Genomic DNA, 13,267 nt, shown 5'->3' with positions numbered 1-13,267 from the left:
CAGCTCTTTGGTCTTCACTAGGGGTGCAACGGATCCAAAAACTCACGGATCGGATCATTCCTCGGATCAGAGTCACGGATCAGATCGTTTTTCGGATCAGCAAATAATTGAATTTGCAAAAACCTGTGAAAATTCCACCACCAGATAGTCCCCACTGTAATATCCACGTCGGGGCCCCCCCCCCCCCCACTGTAATATCCACTTCGGGCCCCCCCACTGTAATATCCACGTCGGGGCCCCCCCCCCCCTGTGGTATTGGCTGGGTATGGAGGGATGGCAGAGCATGGATGCATGTGGCTGCAATTGTCAGAGCAGTGCTATGGGCACTACAGATCCAGCCCACAGCGCTGCTTCCATCCGATCTCTCCTCTCCACTGTACAGATCAGTACACAGAGGGGAGAGGAACCAGTGTCATGACGCCAGTTTGTTTACAAGTGATCGTTCTGTCATTTCCTAAGGCCGAGGCAGCGGAGCGCTCCGCGAATCACGGGGTGTACCGATTCAAACAGGTTGACTCCTAGTCTTTACCATAGTGAAGTTTGGAGTGTGACTGTTTGAGGTTGTGGACAGGTGTCTTTTTATATAGGTAACAAGTGCAAACAGGTGCCATTAATACAGGTAATGAGTGGAGGACAGAGGGAGCCTCTTAAAGAAGATGCAGGTCTGTGAGAGCCAGAAATCTTGCTTGTTTGTAGGTAGTACTTATATTCCACCATAATTTGAAATAAATTCTTTCAAAAATCAGACAATGTCTTTCCATAGTTGAGGTATACTTATGATGACAATTACAGGCCTCTCATCTTTTTAAGTGGGAGCACAATTGGTGGCAGACTAAATACACTTTTGCCCCACTGTATTTCAATCAAATTTACCTACTGTCCAGGGATTTGAAGATTGTGTACACTATCTGATGAAGTTGATACATTGTCTGAAGACTTTGATACGTTGTTTGAATATTCATTATTTGCACTAGTGAAATTATTTTGTTTGGACTTTTTATACACATTATCATGTTGGTGCTCAGTTGAAATCACTTTTGCATGTTTGCACTTTATTAGGGAAGGAGTGTGGTTTAATCAATTTTAGTATTGATTTTAATTTATCTAGAAAAATATATACACTTTTTTATTTTTATTTTTTTCAGAAAAAAAATAAAAATAAATCATTGGCGCATGCGTCTGTATTCACCGCCTTTGTTATGAAGCCCATAAAAACCTTCAGGAGTCACATAATTAGTTAAATGTCCACCTGTGTGCAAGCTGGCACATGATCTGTCATTACATATACACACCTTTTTGAAAGGCCCTAGAGGCTGCACTAACCAAAGACTGCTATGAAGACCAAGGAACTCTACAAACAAGTAAGGGACAATGTTGTTGAGAAGTAAGGGTTAGGTTAAAAAAATAAAAATAAAATCCAAATCTTTGATCCCTAGGAGCACCATCAAATCTACCATAACTAAACGAAAAGAACATGGCACAACAGCAAACCTGCCAAGAGATGGCTGCACACCAAAACTCAGACCAGGCAAGGAGGGCATTCATCAGAGAGGCAGCATAGAGACCTTAGGTAACCTTGCTTGGAGGAGTTTGCAGCATTCCACAGCAGAGACTGAAGTATCTGTACATAGGACGACAATAAGCCATAAACTCCATAGAGTTGGGCTTTATGGCAGAGTGGCCAGAAGAAGGCAATTTCAGCAAAAAACAAAATGGCACGTTTTTGGGTTTGCGAAAAGGCATGTGGGAGACTCCCAAATTGTATGGAGGAAGGTGCTCTGGTCTGATGAGACTAAAATTTAACTTTTTGGCCATCAAAGAAAATGCTATGTCTGGCGCAAACCCAACCCATCCCCACAGCAATCATGGTGGTGGCAGCATCATGCTGTGGAGATGTTTTTCAGCAGTCGGGACTGGGAAACTGTTTAGAGTTGAGGGAAAGATGGATGGTGCTAAATACAGGGATATTCTTGAGCAAAACCTGTACCACTCTGTGTGTGTGATTTGAGGCTAGGACGGAGGTTCACCTTCCAGCAGGACAATGACCCCCAAACAAAGCAACACTTGAGTGATTTAAAGGGAAACATGTAAATGTGTTGGAATGGCCTAGTCATAGCCCAGACCTCAATCCAATGGAAAATCTGTGGTCAGACTTGGATTGCTGTTCACAAGCGCAAACCATCCAACTTGAAGGAACTGGAGCAGTTTTTCAAGGAGGAAAGCTCAGAGACTTATCCAACATGACTTGGAGCTGTGATGGCTGCAAAAGGTGGCTTTACAAAGTATTGACTTTAGGGAAGTGAATTGTTATGCACATTGACATCTTCTGTTTTATCCTATTTGTGGTTTGCTTCACAATTTTTTTTTTTTTTTTTTTTCTTCAAAGTTGTGGGCATGTACTGTAAATTAAATGATGCAAATCCTCAAACAATCCATGTTAATTCCAGGATGAGAGGTAACAAAACACAAAAATGCTAAGGGGGTGAATACTTTTGCAAGGCACTGTATATGGGTACCTCTCAGCAGTTAACAGAGGAGGCCTTGGGAGAATTTAAGCGACCACTGTGAAGACCCAGAGGGGCTCTGTCCCACAGATTTTGATTTCGCCCTGGTAGATCTTTTTGAGGCAGCTGTAAAAGAGGCCATCCAATGGGAAGATTCTGTTGAGGGAGCAGATATTTGTTTGCTGCTTAGTCAAGGGGTTCCTTTCCTTTCATGGAAGACATGAGATAATCGCAGAATAAAAGTCCTGCCTTAATAGGCAATACCCACTAAGTAAATGAGGCTTCCAGTTTCAAGGAAAAGCAGATCTTAACCTTAGGAGACCTGATCTGTGAGCAGGCGCAGCATGCTGTCATGCCATAGTTCTAACTTCTGTAGCTAGAGCGATCTGCTCCTCAACACAATTGAGCTTGGCAGAGATGATCTCATCCATGCCCATCAGGACCTAAAACTCAGGCGCTACCATTGGGAGATGGTGACAACTGAAGTGTTGCTTATGTCCAGTCTAATTTTTGCTTTGGTTGCTGTCACTGCAGAAAACCTTGCTTCAAATAGATTGGCTGTTAAAGATGGAAGCAAACTTTTCAGTGCTGTTGTGGCAATCTAAGGATATTCCGCTTTGACTTTTTAAACCAGAACGTATACAGATTTGAGGTTGTCTGAAGCATGCTTTTAAAGACACCCTCATTTTTGATTTTCAAGCAGTTGATCCTCTTCTAGCATGGACAAAGTTGATTCACCAATGATTATCTGTACTGGCAGTCGCTTCCCAGCACTAGCATCACTAGCTCAGAGCATTCGATTCTCGTAAGATGCCTGCAACCTAGTTCCCTTGCATACACAGTTCACAGTAGGGTTTGCATTCCTATGAGAATCTACTGCTGCCCCTGACCAAAGGAAGAAGAGGTGCTGTAAATACTGATGTAGTTTTTGCTCACCTCCTGGTGTGCAACCTGGTTCCCCAACAGCCATGGACTGGTACTGTTCCAGGGGTTGGGGACCTTTGACCTAGACTACATCTTGTTTCTGGCCCACTATCTGAGACTGCTGCTCTTAATTATTCAGAGATTTGGTTGGTTAAGTAGACTGTGTAGACTCGGTGTAGGACCAAGTTTGGACTTGGCTTTCCTTGGAGCCCTCTTGGTTATGGACAACAACTCTTGTTTCAAACGCTTTGAAAATCCAAGCAGCCTTCATGGCTCTTCAGACTTTGACTTTCACAAAGGAGTGCAAATAAGGATGAACAGCAGTTCATACATCCACAAACAGGGAAGAATTCACAGCAGATCATGCTGCAAATGCTGGAACCAGTGATTACCTGGGTTCAGTCTAAATTATGAGATTTACAAGCTATTCATAGAACGTTTGGTGAATCTTCTGATCCATTCTCGAATAGACTCTGAAAACATGTTTCGGTACTAATCGCACAGCTTAGATCTCCTAGCCTGTCCTGAAAACCTGAAATGCAGCTGCATTCTATGTTCTTATAGAATCCAAGATGCTCTTGGAGTGGATGCCCTATCTCACCATTGGAAGCTCTAATGCTCCGTGTTCTGAATCGCAAGCAAGGTTGCTGCGATTACACCAGGATTTGACATAACAGCAAATCCCAGGGATGCCTGTGCGTTCCCTGTGACTTCCAATGGCACCCCAATCGCAATGCGATTTTTACCACAATACAGAACATGGAGATGTGAATGAGTCCTTAATGTGAGTGTCTTGATTTCCATGAATGATCATGCCTATAATCCCATTTTGGTCAGCGATTGTGGTTTCCCATGTTCATTGCTGCCTAGAACCTTCCCTAAAAAAAAACTTCTGTGGAGGCTGGACCTTGTAATCCAGGAACTGTTTCTACACCCATCACCAGATAAATTAAACTTTGTTATAAAGATTGTATGGCAAAAATTCTGAAGTCTAGGCTGCTATAGCACCGTGCATGGGAGCGGCAGTTCTCCCAGCTCTATCCCCCTCACTAGGAAGATTGATAGCTCCTGCTTCTGTCAAGCAAATCCTGTGACAAGGGAGCGGGAGGAGGAGCTGAACCATTCTGTCTGTGTCAATAGACACGTACAGTATGGCTCGGGAGTGCCCACATAGGAAACTGAGGAGGTGCCAGAAGAAGATCGAGGCTGCTCTGTGCAAAACCATTGCACAGAGCAGGTGAGCATGTCATGTTAGCTATTTAATTTAGAAAACAAGGAACTTTTTTAATATAGTATAATATAGCATTGCATCTGCAAGCCAGTCGCTTTTTAATAATTTGTCTTGTATAAAATTTCTTCCTTTTCTGAAGTTGAGATCTTGAAAAGTATCTGCTGAGGAAGAACATCATACCAGAGGCATTTGTTTCTAACTAAACTGTTTATTATACTTGCAGAAAAACGTCTAGTTGCAAGTAACATTTTAAATGTCCATCCATCCATTTTTTTTTTTTTTTTTCTCTCTAAGGGAATCTTAAGAAAATTTGCAAAGCCATTGTGGAAGCACCTACTGATGATGTGAGAATGAAAGCCTTTGCTCCCATTCAGGAAATGATCACTTTTGTTCAGTTTGCAAATGATGAATGCGATTATGGTATGGGTTATGAGCTGGGAATTGACCTCTTCTGTTATGGATCACATGTGAGTAGTTTTGTTTTGCACTGCATCAATGGAGGAGTTTATACAAATGAAAAATTTGGATTTTTGGTCCCTCTAAATTCCTTTTCTTGGAGTACATCAAGGGACATGATGCGTTTTCAGAATCCTTATGACATGGTTATGTCACCACCTTCAGGTGATTGGACAAGAAAAAGGCCCCACCTAGAGCTTTGTAGCAAGCCATAAACCACAAGACAGAGGGGCAAGACTTCTTTCCAATTATGTACTCCAAGAAAAGGGGTTTTATAGGTAAAACAAAAAATACAAATTTTCTTATTGTACATCATAGGACACATAGTCTTCGGAATCCTTATGACCGGGATCTCCCAAAGCGCTGAATATGAGGTGGGTAGCACAGCAGAATAAGGTAGAACCTTGCACAGTAGCCTAAACAGGTAGCATGCTTGGTTTCTCTAATATACAGCTGGTAAAATTTTACAAACTTGAGCTTTGGATGCTTGATAACAAATAGCCCAGGAAGCACCAACACTCTTGGTAGAATGGGCCCTTACCGAAAATGGTGAAACTGTTTGTGGTGTGTTTTTTTTTTTTTTTTTTTTTTTTTTTTTTTAAACCATAATCTTGAAAAAATTTGTAGAATTGGAAGCTGCGTGACCCTGCATTTTGGTCTAAAGGAAGCAAGGGAAAAAAAATCTGATTTTGTTTGTATAAGTTCTTTTGGTGTCCACCAAGATGAAGGCAAAGGGAAAATCTTCCAGGTTCCTGCTTGAGCCCCAACTTTGGCAGACTGCTATAGCTGCAGTCGCCAGCTGCAAAGATGCCCCCACTAAGGCAAATGGGACTTTAAATAAAGCTTCAGCCACTTGTCCAAAGCATCCCCTTAATGTGGGTCACCATCAACTTGGCTTGCAAGGTTTTTGAGATAAACTGCCAGATCTACTGAATGCATACGCTCTCCATGGGGTATTGCTGAGCAAACCTTTTTGGTGGCGTAAACACTTTGGTTGAGCCCAGGGTATTAACCTAGTCTGCATCGGAACATCCTTAAGGTGGGGATGTATAAAGAAAGATTGAGCATCTTGGGGTGGCTGCCATTTACCTACGTCCAGAAACCTTTGAGGACTCCAGAAGCAGTCATTTCAAATTAGTGCTAGGTCTTCCTTGAGAAAATTCACAAAGATTTTTTTGGGCCAGAGATAAATACTGCATTGTGAACTCTCCTGGACGGGGAGATTGGCCCAGTTCAAAATGATGACCCTACCACAAATCCTCTGTTTGGGACCCTTCCCATCCCAGTAAACTCTTCCTACATAAGGTTCCTTTCATCTTTGGGCAAAAAATATCTGGAACAAAAAAGTGGCCTATTGCTCCCATGCCCATCCTGTCGAGCACAAGAAACTGGGGGGGGAGGCGTATTTGGTCGCTATGCAGATGTCTCAATTGAAACAATGGTTCCTCTCTGCCCCAGACAATCTATGGGTAGATGTTGGGTCTTGCCTGCTACATACCTCTGACCTCAAAACGATCCTCTTGGTGGACATGTGGAAATGTATTGATGATGCCTTCCCTGCTACAATAGAATCCTGCCTTTTTCTTTTAGCCTGGAATGCCTTCACGGGGTAGGCAGGGAAGTTGGCACATACAATTCCATAGTCCTCACCCCTATCTAGGCTTTAGAATCTCTCATTCCTCACTTATCTGCAAAATGTGTCAGGAAACTGGCATTCGCTAGGTAGAAGACCTTTTACCAAAGGCCGCATCTCAAACCCATGGAAGACTTAATAAAAACGCATCATATCTCCCCAAAAGATTTCTTTACCTACATACGTGTCCACATTTCTGAAGGATAATCCCAAGCCACACCTGCACATACATCCTTAAGCCTGGGAGTTTCTCACGAGTCCTAATCCCAAAACTAGGTATCTCACTGCTTACTTTGAAGAATAGAGTAAAAGGGATATTCTCTAAGACCCCTCCTATGTAGATGTCTGACCTCCCTCAAACCTTCACTGATCCTCAATGGAAAACAGCCATTTGCTACTCCGAGTGTCGCCCATTGTTTTAACCACTGGGAAATGTCTAAAAAATTATCCTGCTGGTATTTAACTCCATATTGTTTATCAGGTTTCCCCTGAAAACTCACTTCGCTGGAGGGGATGTAGCCATATTGGCATTCTTTCACACATCTAGGGCCTCCCTAGCTACTGGAATAAAGTCTTCCAGCTTATTTCCCAAATCACGGGAGTCTATGCCCGGAAGTGGGTGTAAATACCTGTCTTTGACAGGTATCTCCACCCCCCTCCCCCCCTGTAAGGTGCCAATTGTGACACCGGAGGGGGGGAGGGTTCCGATTAGCGGAGGTTCCACTTTAGGGTGGAACCCCGCTTTAAGCATTGAGAACCTACCCATACATTTTGGCAGCATCGTAATCATTCACATGTCCACTAAAATGCTCGTCACCAGACTCTGGAGGTCTGCACAAGCACCCAATGAGTGTGAGCTTGTGGCTCTTGTAAACCTTACCTACAACTATCAAAAAGGTATAGCTCTTAGAACAGGTTCTATCTCTAAATTTAATCAGATGTGGAGTTCATGGATCGCACTGACATCTCCTTACAGTTTGATTTAGTTTGAGTATGGTATAAATGCAGTTTCCTTACTAGACCAATTCTATTTGTCATTACTGATCGTTATGCCTATCCTGAGTGGTCTGTTTATTATCCTTGTTGCTCTATGTCCCTTACTCTGTATAAAACCTGTGTAACTTAAAAATCTCAAACTTTGAATGTTGAGAAGAAAAAAAAGTCTGGTTTCTGCAATGTTAAAATGAGATGAGGATAAATCCTTTCAGAACTTTTCTCACCTTTTTTTTTTTTTTTTTAATGTGACCTATAAACTGTACAACTCGGTTGAACAACGAACTGAAATCTTTTAGGTGGAGGGAAGTAAAAATAAACTAAAATATGGTTGCATAAGTGTTCGCACCCTAAAACAAATAATTTGTACTCCGTCTTGGGTATGAGTTTATCAGCATGGCACATCTTGACTTGGTAATATTTGCCTACTCTTTGCAAAAACACTCCAAATCTGTCAGATTGCGAGGGCATCTCCTGGTCCCAGCCCTCTTCAGATCACCACACAGATTTTCAATCAGATTCAGGTCTGGGCTCTGGCTGGGCCATTCCAAAATGTTATTCCTTCTGGTGAAGCCATTCCTTTGTTGATTTGGATGTGTGCTTTGGGTTGTTGTCATGGAGTTCCTCTTCATGTTCAGCTTTCTAGCGGAAGCCTGAAGGTTTTGTGCCAATATTGACTGGTATATGGAACTGTTCAGACTACCCTCTCCCTTGATGAAGGCCCATGTTCCAGCTGAAGAAAAACGCCCCCAAAACATGATGCTGCCACCACCATGCTTCACGTTGGGTATGGTGTTCTTTTGGTGATTTGCAGTATTGATTTTGTGCCAAACATATATCTTTTTGGAATCGTGACCAAAAAAGTTCAACCAGACCATAACACATTTTCCCACATGCTTTTGGGAGACTTCAGATGTGCTTTTGCAAAATTTTGCTGGGCTTGCATGTTTTTCTTGAGAAAAGGTTTCTGTCTTGCCACTCTACCCCATAGCCCAGACATATGAAGAATACAGGAGATTGTGACGTGTACCACACAGCCAGTATTTGCCAGATATTCCTGCAGCTCCTTTAATGTTGCTGTAGGCTTCTTGGCAGCCTCCCTGACCAGTTTTCTTCTTGTCTTTTCATAAATTTTGGAGGGACGTCCAGTTCTTGGTCATGTCACTGCTGTGCCATATTTTCAGCCCACTTGATAATGACGGTCTTCACTTTGTCCCATGGTATATCTAATGCTAATTGCTTAATTCTGAACACAGCTACATCCCCAGTTATAAGAGTGTGCACACTTGTGTTGTACAGTTAAGACCCCTTTCACACTGAGGCGTTTTTCAGGCACTTTTGGGCTAAAAATATTGCCTATAAAGCACCTGAAAAATGGCCCCTCTGCAGTCTGTGTGAAAGCTCAAGTGCTTTCACACTGAGGCGATGCGCTGGCAGGACGTTTAAAAAAACAACCTGCAAGCAGCATCTTTGGAGCGCTGTATACACCGCTCCTATAATGCCCCTGCCCATAGAAATGAATGGGCAGCGCTGCTGAACCACCAGCAAAGCGCTGCGGCTGTGCTTTGTGGGTCGTTTTTACCCTTTTTTGGCTGCTAGCACGGGATAAAATCGCCCTGCTAGCAGCTGAAAACCTCAGTAAAAATGACATTAAAACGCCGCTAGAAACATTGCCACTATACCGCCGATGCCTCGGTATGAAAGGGGCCTTATAGGTCACATTTAAAGGTGGAAAAAAAGTTCTGAAATAATATATCGGGCTTCTGTGAAGATAAATCGACAGGGGTGTGTAGATGTTATATGCACTCCGTACGTGTCTCTCTCGTGTGTGTGTGTGTGTGTGTGTGTGTGTTTATAATCTCATAGCTGCAAGCTGGCTTTGGAACTGCATGTGCAATTCTAAAGCCAGCTGGTCTCAGTGCTTTGGATGGGCATGTGGTGACATCATGCAGAGGACTGGGACTGTCTTGACTGAGCCTGCCCTCCATGGTATAACTGAGTGACAGCGAGCATTATGGAGGTCCGTGACAGCCTCCAGACAGGTCAGTGTCTGAAGGGAGTCACTGATAGGGGGACACCAGTATAAAGGATCCCCTTTTTATATATCCACAACCTCTTCCCTCAGTGTATTTACTCTGCAGAAGGTGGTCTGTTTTTTTATTTTACACACACACACACACACACACACACACACACACACACACACACACACACACACACACACACACACACCCCCACACCCCCACACCCCCACATTAGAGTTCCCCACATGCCCCTAAAATCGGTGTCCTTTGAGATCCCCTTTACATCAGTCTGCTGGATTCCCCTTTACGGTGCAAGGGGTGGCCTTACATCAGAGTTCCCTTGTACATCACGGTCTGCAGTGTTCCCCTTTTACATTGGGGTCCACAGGGTTTCCTCTTACACTGTACTTTATGGACTTTTGTGTAAGGGGGAGCTCTGGTGACCAGAGACCCTTTTACACCACATTCCCCAGCATTCCCCCTTAATCAGAGTTCTCCTTTACATCAGGGTCTGCAGAGTTCCCTTTTCCTCTCTAAAGGGGAACTCTGCTGGGTTATATTAACCTGACCTTCATGTAAAAGGATCATATACATTTTTTTTTTTTTTTTTTTTTTTTTTTTCCTTTTTGTTATACCTTAAGCACATTAGCTACATGTTTGTAGCTTAATTATTGCTATTTACACTGAAAACAGTATTTTTGGATAACTTTTTGATCTGTCAGTAAAAATTTGGCCCTGCCAGTAAATTTATTTAGAATTGTGATTCGTAACTTTCATGTGGGGAGGTTGGCAGCCTTTCTATAGCCAGTGTCCAGTAGGTGGCAGCATAATGCTGTCCTAAGAATTCTGATGACTCCATGTCCTGTGATGTACGATAATTTATTTTGTAAAAAAAAAAAAAAATTTGCACACAATTCTATACGGATAACATTGTAATTTACTGTAAGTTAAAGATTTACATTTTGAGAGCAGTAACAGACATATTAAATTTGTGCTGATGGGTAAATGAAAAACTTCAGGTCATCATTGGTAATGTTATGGATCTGTCTGTTCTGAACTGGAAGGCCTCATTCACTACATTTTATTGCCGGCTGCAACAAGAATCCAGCAGATTCCTGTAGATGGATTCACAGGTGGATGCAGAGGGTTGCATTTCTTTGCAGGGTGAGCAGCTGCAGCCATCTGTGAACCTGGCCACTGGATTATGCTGGATTCTTGCTGCAACTGGCAATAAAATGCTGTTTGAATATGGCCTTGCTGCAGAAGAAAGGACTGTAGTTTACTTGGAGATTACTTTTATATATACAATCTACACTATCATTGCAGCCTAGGGCAATATGGAACTGAAGTAATGGGTTTAAAGAGCTGTTTTGTTTTCTTACAGTACTTTCATAAAGTAGCTAAACAACTCTTACCCCTGGCGTACAAGCTCCTGAAAAGGGATCTATTTGCAGAAATAATTGAATCTCACCTGGCAAATCGGAGCAAGGATCAAGTAAACAAGCTTGATGCATAATATGGACTTAAAGCACAGTTTAATGTGTTTTGCTTTTGTTCTTATTAATCTGTGTTATTCTATAAAGATAGTTTTGTAATAAACATATCTTATCTCTATTTTTGTATTTAGATGGTTGTAAGATGTGTTAAAATGACATTTGGAAATGAGAATGTATTCTAGCAAAATCTTGGGTTTGTATATTCATGACCAGGGCTGTGCTTAGAACCTGGGGCTAATATTTAATTTTAAAAAAATTTTTTTTTTTACACCCAATTTGGTGTAGCAATAGTGAGAAGGACTTAAAGGGGGCATAGTTAATACCTGCGCCTACACCTTGTATACTGAACACACATAGCCAGTCCTTTTTTCCACAAAATATGCTAAAATAAAACCGTTCCATTTACATTTTTTTTTTTCCCCTTCTACACACAGCATAACCACTTCAGCCCCAGAAGATTTGGCTGCTCAATGACCAGGCCATTTTTTGCGACTCGGCACTGCGTCGCTTTAACTGACAATTGTGCGGTCGTGTGCTGTACCTAAACAAAATTGACTTTTTTTTTTTTTTTTCCCCCACAAATAGAGCTTTCTTTTGGTGGTATTTGATCATCTGTGCGGCTTTTATTTTTTTTGCGCTATAAACAGAAAAATCAACAATTTTGGAAAAAACACTATTTATTTTTATTTAAAAAAATAAAAAGAATGGTTTCATTGCGCAGACTTCATAAGTCAATCACCTTTTAATAAAAAAAAATTAAACTCACATTTCAGATGAAATACAAACAGCATATAGATAATGGCAACATCCGGCATAAAGGATGGAAACCACTCTCGTGCTCCTTCACATGTCACAGGTCCCTCTTTTACCCAACGCCTTTCACCCATTCCCCTGATGACGCACGTTTGTGACGAAACGTTGGGTGAAAGAGGGACCTATGACATGTGAAGGAGCATGAGTGGTTTCCATCCTTTATGCCGGATGTTGCTATTATCTATATGCTGTTTGTATTTCATCTGAAATGTGAGTTTAACATTTTTTTTTTTAATTAAAAGGTGATTGGTTTCATTGCGCAGACTTCATAAGTCATTCTTTCTTCTTTTTTTTTTATGTGGCCATTGGAGAAATTAATCTTTCTGAGGACGCTTTTGAGGAGGGTTTGAGAAATGCAAAGAAAACATTTATTTTTTTTTGCTTATGGATGGTTCCCCTTATGTGGATTAATCATTTTGGGATAAGGAGAAGTCTGGAAATCTGATCTTTTACAATTCGATCTTATGTGCATATATTATGTGCACAGACGGTAAGAGTCAGTAATATCGGGTGTTGGTTCCTCCTGTCCCTTTCATGAATTGAAGGATAACTATTCGATTCTGACTTTGTCTGGAATTCATCCATCAATAATTTGAACTTTATATTTTATTTGTTAAAGTACTACACCATACTTTATATTTGCATTCTAATACTGTTGCTACCAACTGCATAAAGCCTCCCTCAGCATAGAGCAGGCCAACTGCTGGCAAGGAAGAACAGAGGATAAGCTGGCACTTTGTTTGGCCTAAGGCTTTGCCTCTGTTGGCCATTTTCTTTAACCAATGCCAGACCATCTGCCACAGTACTGTAGCCAGTTGGCGCGGCTTGGTGAAGCGCCTTAGCTATACGTCGTGATGATCGGATTCACTTCAGAACCGATCAGGCTCCAGGCCCAGGCCAATGTTTTCTGGCCTAGACCTGGTGATCAGTCCTGGCGAATGAAATCCCTTCCCTGCATGTGTAACTTTAAACACAGCAGGGGAAGTGATGTCATCTCTCCTTGTGGAACTCTTTTACATTCCAGAGAGAGGAGAGAAGACCCCTCAGAGTAATAGCACCAACACTATACTGACACCAGTTCATGTAGGCACACTTGTCAGCACTGATCGTGCGCCCCCCACCCCCCCAATTAACCCCTTCACCTCCTACCACTGTGTCACCCAGTGCAGTGTGTGTGTGTGTGTGTGTGTGTG

At 42.1% G+C, this 13,267-nt stretch overlaps 1 protein-coding gene across 3 annotated transcripts in view; it reads left to right on the top strand.

The window, feature by feature from the left end:
• Window positions 1-11,379, top strand: part of HPF1 (histone PARylation factor 1) — a 50,570-nt gene extending 39,191 nt beyond the window's left edge. For all 3 annotated transcript variants that reach the window (XM_077477202.1, XM_077477201.1, XM_077477200.1), the window contains exons 7-8: window positions 4,954-5,126; window positions 11,150-11,379. In XM_077477202.1, coding sequence (XP_077333328.1) covers window positions 4,954-5,126; window positions 11,150-11,281 — 305 coding nt within the window. In that variant the 3' untranslated portion in view covers window positions 11,282-11,379. The remainder of the gene's footprint in view (window positions 1-4,953; window positions 5,127-11,149) is intronic.
• Window positions 11,380-13,267: the final 1,888 nt, after the last annotated feature.

The sequence above is a fragment of the Lithobates pipiens genome, unplaced genomic scaffold (genome assembly GCF_037356315.1).
Source record: "Lithobates pipiens isolate NorthernLeopardFrog02 unplaced genomic scaffold, aLitPip1_a1.2 Scaffold_13, whole genome shotgun sequence".
NCBI lineage: Eukaryota > Metazoa > Chordata > Amphibia > Anura > Ranidae > Lithobates > Lithobates pipiens.
The sequence above is the reverse complement of the archived record's forward strand: the minus strand, read 5'-3'. Positions and strand labels throughout refer to the sequence as shown.